The sequence below is a fragment of the Galeopterus variegatus genome, unplaced genomic scaffold (genome assembly GCF_000696425.1).
Source record: "Galeopterus variegatus unplaced genomic scaffold, G_variegatus-3.0.2 Scaffold2844, whole genome shotgun sequence".
NCBI lineage: Eukaryota > Metazoa > Chordata > Mammalia > Dermoptera > Cynocephalidae > Galeopterus > Galeopterus variegatus.
Window position 1 is genome coordinate 80,561 of NW_007728955.1, and position 7,935 is coordinate 88,495.

The following is a 7,935-nucleotide window of genomic DNA, read 5'->3' on the forward strand; positions in this document are numbered from 1 at the left end:
ATTTTAGGAAGTGAAATTCTTAGCTATACCACCCTTCCTAATATAACTACAGTCTATGATCATTCATCTGAGGTCCAGTCATCCATCCAGCCATCATTTCATGAGCACCTACTATGTGCAAGACACTGTGTTAAGCCGTCTTGGCCATTGACAAATAATACACACACTTGTGGTTTTAAAAAATTACAGAGATGTGTGATTTTAGGAAGTGAAATTCTTAGCTATACCACCCTTCCTAATATAACTACAGTCTATGATCCTTCATCTGAGGTCCAGTCATCCATCCAGCCATCATTTCATGAGCACCTACTATGTGCAAGACACTGTGTTAAGCGCTAGATGTACTTTAGTGAAAAGCCTCCCCCATATATGTCCCTATACTGGTGACCCTTGTCCTGTCCTTATCCCTGGCTCTTTTGACTCTTCTGGGTGGTGGAGAAGGTTGTGATGAGCATTTGGGGCAGCAGGCTGCTAGGACAGTCGATGGCCCTATGCAGCTCACCGCAGCCACTGGGAGGATGTGTTTGGCTCCTTTGAGGTGTGGGGGTTCTATGCAGAGTTTACATGTGGCACAGGAGTAGCCACATGGGTTTACAAATATTTAGTTTATTTTTACTGGCTGTAACTATGCCAGGGAGAGACAGACTGTGGTGCTGAGACATTTCCACCTACACGGTGCATTTTTTGCTTCTCGACCATAGGACCCATCATCTATAGTACTGATGTTTAAAAGGCTGAAATTCAATTTGGCACCTTTCCGAGCACCTCTTATCTAATGATTTATTGGGCACCTACTGTATACTGGACTCATGCCAGACTTGGGGGATGCCTGGGTCCCTGGGGTTCCTCCTCCACCACCTGACTTCACAGAACATCATGGAAACTTGGAGGTGCTAAGAGAATCATACATCCTGCTCTCTGCTACTGGAGAACTGGCTGGAACCCGAGGGGGAGACCCCCCGGAAGCAAAAGCTAGTTAAATATTAGACCAGGGTTTATCCTGCAGTCAGAATTGCCCTTCTGTCCACACAGGAAAGTATTTAAGTCTTGGTTCTTGAAGCATAAATCTGCCTTGCAGATTAGCACAGGCTGGAGCCAAAATGTGAGCCCAGCTCTGGGAGAAATCAGGATCCACGTTGAAAGGAAACTGATGAAACCTATCCAGATTTCCCAGCAATGTGTGTTTGACCAAAACCCAAGACTGTATGTACAAACCTGCAACGTGTGGTGCCAAAGAAGGAAGGCAAACTCCCAGCCCAAGCCTTTGAATATTTTTGACTATTTGGAGTGTGCAAAGTTAATCTGAGCGAACTGGTTTGTCAGGAAATTGGATCCTGAAATGTCAGTCCTAGAAGTCCCTTAGACATCCTCCAACCGGTTCATTTTGTAGATAGTGAACCCAGGCCCAGAGAGGGAGAGAGGCTTGCCCGAGGCTGCGGAGCTAATCAGAAGCACAGCAGAGCCAGAGTCTCCGCCCAGCACTCCCTTCCCACCGCACCATGAAATGCTCTTTATTAATTTGGACTGTGAGTCGGATGGTGGTCGAGAGTCTGGCCAAACCAAGAGGGTGAAATCAGCTTTAACAACCACATCCAGGACAGGGCTGGTGATGGTGCTGCCGACGATGACGATGACAGCAGCTAACTTAAGATCCACCTGCTCAGTCCGGCGGTCTTCTGAGCACTTTCCGGGTATGGCTCATACAGCCCTCCCAAAAGCACCCAGAGCAGGTGCAATTATCTATAGAGAAAGAAGTAAGTTTGCCAAGACCAAGGCTAATGACAGTGGCTGTGGTCGAGCCCAGGGGGACTGACACTCTGCTCCTAACGGTCTGCTCTGCTCCTAATGGCTCTCCCTCTGCATGAAGGCGATTTCACTGTATTGTATACCTGCCTTTACAACTAAGCAGCCATGGCGTTGTATCTAACTTGAATTCAAGGAAGTGGCCAATGTGGATGTCAAACAGGTTGGGGAAGGGAACAGGAGAACACTGCTGAGCAGGCAGCAGCTGGCCCTGCGCTACATGCAGTAAAATGCAGCTGGTGTTGCAATGTCTGTTGAGGGCGAGGGGCAGGCAAGTCCAGTCTAGCGGGAATTTTCTTTGGGTGACTTTTAGCTTTAAAAAGTGGTTGTTATTGGAATGACATGGTCTGCCCAAGCGTCTCCCTGGTACGTGACTCCCTCCATGTCTCTGGACTTGGATCCTGGAGCAGGGAGGAGGGAGCTGAGTTTTCTTGCATCATTCTAATTTCTCCATTGCTCCCTGTCCCTGGCACCACCGTGGCTTCGTGGTGGCCCCACTGTGGTTTGAGACAGTCAAGACAAGGGAAGGAGGGCTGGCCAGGAGCTCAGGGTCAGGGTTTCGGGGCTTTCTCAGCTCCCGGCTACCTCTCCTCCCACTCAGGGACCTCCGAGTTGCTGCCCAGTGGTTGGAATGAGGAAGTGGGACACGAAGGAGGGCTGGCCAGGAGCTCAGGGTCAGGGTTTCGGGGCTTTCTCAGCTCCCGGCTACCTTTCCTCCCACTCAGGGACCTCCGAGTTGCTGCCCAGTGCTTGGAATGAGGAAGTGGGACACGGTTTTCTGCAAGGCCAACCTCTCCCCGTCCCCGATCTGCGCAGCAGAGCAGGACCCACGTCTGCCGTGAGCTTCTTTCCTTCTTGTTCCTTTTCTCCACTGCAGGTCCCCAACTTCTTTCTGTCACCCGCTCTTCAGGGTCTGCCGGTTCTCTTAACAACTCTCTAAAAATGGACTCACTCGTAAAATGTGAACACATACTTCAAGGAGATATATCTGGTGGAATGGGTTTCCTACGCTAGTTATGCTTTTCCTGAAACTTTGAAATAAATGAATATTACAAAAATACTCATCTAGGTGGCACCGTCTTGTGGTAGGCAGACCACATGTGGGACACACGGACTTAATCTAAAACGGGGTTTCCAATGGTGTTCCTCTATATCAGCCTATGAGACGTGTTGCTATACGAGCTCCATTTCCATAGGATGGAGTGATTTTGGAGGAACACTTGTTGCCTTTTCCTTCATGACTCCCAAATATGGTAAGGGACTCACTTGATTGGGAGCTGGAGTGGCCCCAGCCCTTGGTGTCCCCTCCTTCCCTGCAGTCAGCATCCCCCGGTCCGTCTGGGGCCTGCCTGTCTCTGGTGTGGGCGGGCAGCAGTCTTCCCTGCAGGTGGGTGAGACCTGCCCTGCTGCAGACTTGCTTTCCTAGAAGCTGGGTCTTAAGATGAAGATTCGGGGTAAAAGGAAAAGGAAGGCTGATGTTGGCCTCAGGATGTGGGGAGAGAGATACCAGCTGCCAGGTCCTGAGTTTGACCTGAGAAAGATCCAGGCCCTGCTGGGTTTACGGGAGTTTTTGTACTCTCAGATTGAATTCCAGTCTCCTTATCCTGCTTCACCAGACCCCTCTCCTGCTCTTATTCTGCCTCACTCCCTCTCGTGTACCACACTCTAGCCACATGGGTCACATTTCTGTGCCTTGAACACACTGTGCTTATTTATCCCTTGGGGCCTTTGCATGTGCCAGTCCTTCTTCTGGAAAGTTCTTTTTTTTTTTTTTTCCTTTTTGTCTTTTTTCGTGACTGGCAACGGATCGCAACCCTCAGTGTTGCGCCCACACCTCGCTCAGCCAATGAGCGGCTGGTCTGTATGTGGGATCCGAACCCTCGGCGGGAGCGCCGCCACGCTCCCAAGCGGCGCACTGTAGCAGTGCGCCACCGGGCCGGCCCTGGAAAGTTCTTTAACTGCATGACAAACTTCTCATCATTCAGGCATCAGCATCAATGTCTCCTTTCCTGACCACCCCCAGCCCAGTCACAGTGTTGGGTAGCTGAGTCCTCCAGGCCCCCCTCCCTGCCCTGACCTGTGGTCAGCCTGGCACACCGTGGCCCTTGCTTAAGACTCGTCTTGCCAGTGGGAGGAAAGAGGAGGGTTCTACAGCAGGTCCCCACGCTTGGGCTACTAGGCTGGGCCTGTTTTTTCATGTCCGGCAACAGATCGCAACCCTCAGTGTTGCGCCCACACCTCGCTCAGCCAATGAGCGGCTGGTCTGTATGTGGGATCCGAACCCTCGGCGGGAGCGCCGCCACGCTCCCAAGCGGCGCACTGTAGCAGTGCGCCACCGGGCCGGCCCTGGAAAGTTCTTTAACTGCATGACAAACTTCTCATCATTCAGGCATCAGCATCAATGTCTCCTTTCCTGACCACCCCCAGCCCAGTCACAGTGTTGGGTAGCTGAGTCCTCCAGGCCCCCCTCCCTGCCCTGACCTGTGGTCAGCCTGGCACACCGTGGCCCTTGCTTAAGACTCGTCTTGCCAGTGGGAGGAAAGAGGAGGGTTCTACAGCAGGTCCCCACGCTTGGGCTACTAGGCTGGGCCTGACTGTTAATGCATAGGCGAAAAGCATTCCAGCTGGAAGGCCTGGAGAAGGGGCTTCTGTTCTAGCATGGTCCCCACACCTCACACATGTGGCCTGTCCTAAGGGAGGTCACGGCCAGGGCACTGGGTTCCTGTTTATTTGAGCTTCCAATGTGGCCATCTACGGCTTTATTCACTCACTCGGTCTCTAATTTATGGGACTTGACCTCCCCACCCTCTGCAACGGAAGCTGACCATTAGTAGGAGTCATGGAAAATGTGAACCAACTCTTAGCAGAAGCGATGAGTTTTCTCTCTTGGTCATTTATTTATGGCGGGTTATACACAGGCCCCCGCTCCAGCCCCCACCACACACACTCTCACACTTGATTACTTTAAACAGAAAGAGAGGCAGGAAAGCACGCATGAAACGAGGAGCTTGGCCAGGGTCTGACGATGGGTTGGCTACAGGGAGTGGACGCTGACCTTGTTATTATCATCCCTGCTGAAAGGACGATGCTGCTTATATTTAGGAGGAGAATGAAACAGAGCCAGACACTAAGTTCATATGCATGTTCTCAGGCTCCAGCCCTTGGAGCCGGGAGAGGCCCAGGGATCTGCATTTGGAAGGAGGGCGGCCTCAGGCCTGACTCAGAAAAGCCTTGCCCTGGGAATGGAGAGCAAAGCTGGGTCAGCACGAGGTTGGAATCCCAGGCCCACTGCTTGCCAGCTCTGCAAAGTGCTCAGCTCCTCTGAGTCCCACTTTTCCTGCCTGGCATCCCAGGGCCAGAGGGGAAAACGGGGAAGAGTCTGGCAGGGGCCAAGTCCCGACAAGCTCTAGGGCCTTGGTAAGAAAACCCTAAACCTGTGGCCTTTTGTGACCCCTAGCCCGTTAGCAGGGGCTTTGTTTTCTCAGCTGCATGCAGGCATAACTTGGGGTTGCTGTCCCTCTTGACTCTGGGGTGTCTCCTTATCCTGGCCATGAATGAACCCCAGCGGGGTGGGGTTCTTTTAGAGCAGAGGGCCCCAGCTTCCATGACATTCTCAGAAGGGTCTATGGCCCAAAAGCTAATGCCTGGCTGACTGCACCCCCTTTTTCTCCCCAGAGCCCACCGGAACGACATGGAAACCATCTACCCCTTCCTCTTCCTGGGCTTCGTCTACTCCTTCCTGGGGCCTGACCCTTTCATCGCCCGGATGCACTTCCTCCTCGTCTTCCTGGGCCGTGTGGTGCACACTGTGGCCTACCTGGGGAAGCTGCGGGCACCCACCCGCTCCGTGGCCTACACTGTGGCCCAGATCCCCTGCGTTTCCATGGCCCTGCAGATCCTCTGGGAAGCAGCCCGCCACTTGTGACCAGCAGCTGACATCTCCTCTGCTACCAGACCATTGGCCAAGAACCTCCATGGCTGTACCTGGGGACTTGGCCTCCCTTCCAGATTGTGATACACTCCAGGTCCTGGTTTCCTGGAAGCCTGCTGAGCATGTGGATCTCTGGGCCCAGTGGGCCTGTGTGTGTGTGTGTGTGTGTGGGGAACAGAATGTGTATGTGTGTGTGTTTCTTAGACCCTTGGATTCCTGGATGAAGTGGCCCATTGGAACCATTTAGAGATGGGTTGTCAAGACTGATAGAAAATCCTCCAACTCAAATAACAGAGCAGTGAAAACATCACTCCCTGTCCCTGCCTTAGCGTGAGAAGAGAGAGGAAAGACTCCATTCAGGACTCCCAAACCTAACAACCATCTGAATCCAGGGCTGAAAATGCAGACTTCTCAGACCACCCCCACCCCCAGAGGTGGGCCTGGCCATCTGTATTTTCAATAGGCCACCCCATGTGAGGCCCATCGATGGCCTAGGCCTGGGAGCTACTGCCAGTTTGCTCTAGAGGTGGGGCCCAGGAACAGGCAGGGTGTCCTGGGGTTTCTTTTGTGGTGGGAGTTTATTGTGGGGGTTGAGGTTACATTCCTTTTTTCTCTGTTGACACTTCTGTTGCCCTTGGCTCTGGATTCCTTTGCTGGAACCTTCCCTCTGGCTCAGGTGTGGGTGGGAGGGATCCATAGTAGGCTCGGCCTTCTCTTCCAAGACTTTGGTTTCTCCAAAGTGCTATCAGTGGAGGACAACGGCCTTTGAGTGAACAACCCCTAGAAGTAACTTTCTGGCCCCTTCAGTAACTGTGAGGTTTGAAAACTGCAAATGTCACCCCTATGGGGGATCCGTGCATGCTCCCGTGTGTGGGTTTCTGTGTGCACGAGCGTCTGTCTCTCCTGGACTCTTGTCCTAAGACGTGTGTGGTTTTTAATCATTAAATGGAAGTGTCTGACCAGCTCGGCCCGCCGTCTCACAGCCTCTTGGGCTGCCCATTCTTGGTGTCTGCCACTGCCCAGGCTGGCCTGATGCTCCGGCTTTCTGGGCATGTCTGGTGGTGTGTGTCTGGGGCCACACTAGCAGGACACGGTCTCTGGGAAACACACAAAGTGACCCTGACTGGAGCGTTAAGTCACTCGGCAGCTGCAAGGTAGCCTCCTGCCTCCTGCTAAAGGCAAGTAAGATGAAATTTGGCTATGGGACCCAGGAACACCCAAATCCTGACCCGCAGGTCATGCCTCCCTGTGGCACTCCCACCTCGCGGGCTGGTACCGGTTGCACTTTTACAGATGAGGACACCACGGCTCCAGGAGATGAACAGCCCTGGAAGTTCAGGCTCAGCTTTCGAGCTCAGGACTGGCAGGCCCCACAGCCCCTGCTCTGAACCACTATGCTGTACTGCCTCACTTTCCCTCAATTCCCCCCTCCCAGCACCCTGCAGCCCTGAACTGCTGTTCCCTCTGACCGAGGGGACCTGCCACCTGTGTGGGGACCTCATGGTGGGCTCGGGGACCCCAGGCCTCACCAGAAAGCCCTTAGCCCCTGCTGGGAGTGGGCAACATTGCCCCCTGGTGGTGAGACGCCGTTTCCGTTCTTGGGGCACCGCTGCTCATCTGGAGAGAAACGACTGAATATTGAGTGCCTACTGTTTGCTAAGCACGGGGCTGGACACAGTACTTACTTATTTTTATTTTTATTTTATTTTTTTCATTTAATCCTTAAAATAATCCTAGGAGGAAGACAGTTCTGCTTTTCAGATGAGAAAGGTAGGACTCAGAGAGGAGGGAAGGCTTGCCGAACCTTCCAGAGCGAGGAAGAGGGAGGAAAAACACCAGAGTCCAGACCCTCCAGCGTGCATTTTTATATTTTTGTATTTTCCCTCCGGGGAAAGAGGGGCTGTGAGGGCAAAGTGCCCTGCTCGGAACCTGCCTGACCTGGGCGTCGGCGCGAACCTGGTACCGGGAGGACGTCCCCGCGGGGCCGCGCCGCCCCCTCCCCGTGCAGCGCCCTCGGCGCGGGGCAGCAGCGGCAGCTGCCCGTGGGGCTCCGGTACGACCCCAGTACTCAGCCCGGACTGGCGGCGGGGGCACAGGGAGGGCCCCCAAACCCTGCTGCGGGGGGTGATGTCTAAGCTGAGGAAACTGAGGTGCGAAGATGAGAAGAACTTGGCCCCTTGGGGTCTTGAGGCGGGAAGTGG

The 7,935-nt window shown here is 53.6% G+C and overlaps 1 protein-coding gene across 1 annotated transcript in view; it reads left to right on the forward strand.

Moving 5' to 3' along the window:
- Positions 1 to 6,294, forward strand: part of PTGES (prostaglandin E synthase) — a 12,648-nt gene extending 6,354 nt beyond the window's left edge. The window contains exon 3 of the mRNA XM_008583165.1: positions 5,479 to 6,294. Coding sequence (XP_008581387.1) covers positions 5,479 to 5,728 — 250 coding nt within the window. The 3' untranslated portion in view covers positions 5,729 to 6,294. The remainder of the gene's footprint in view (positions 1 to 5,478) is intronic.
- The last annotated feature ends 1,641 nt before the right edge of the window (positions 6,295 to 7,935 follow it).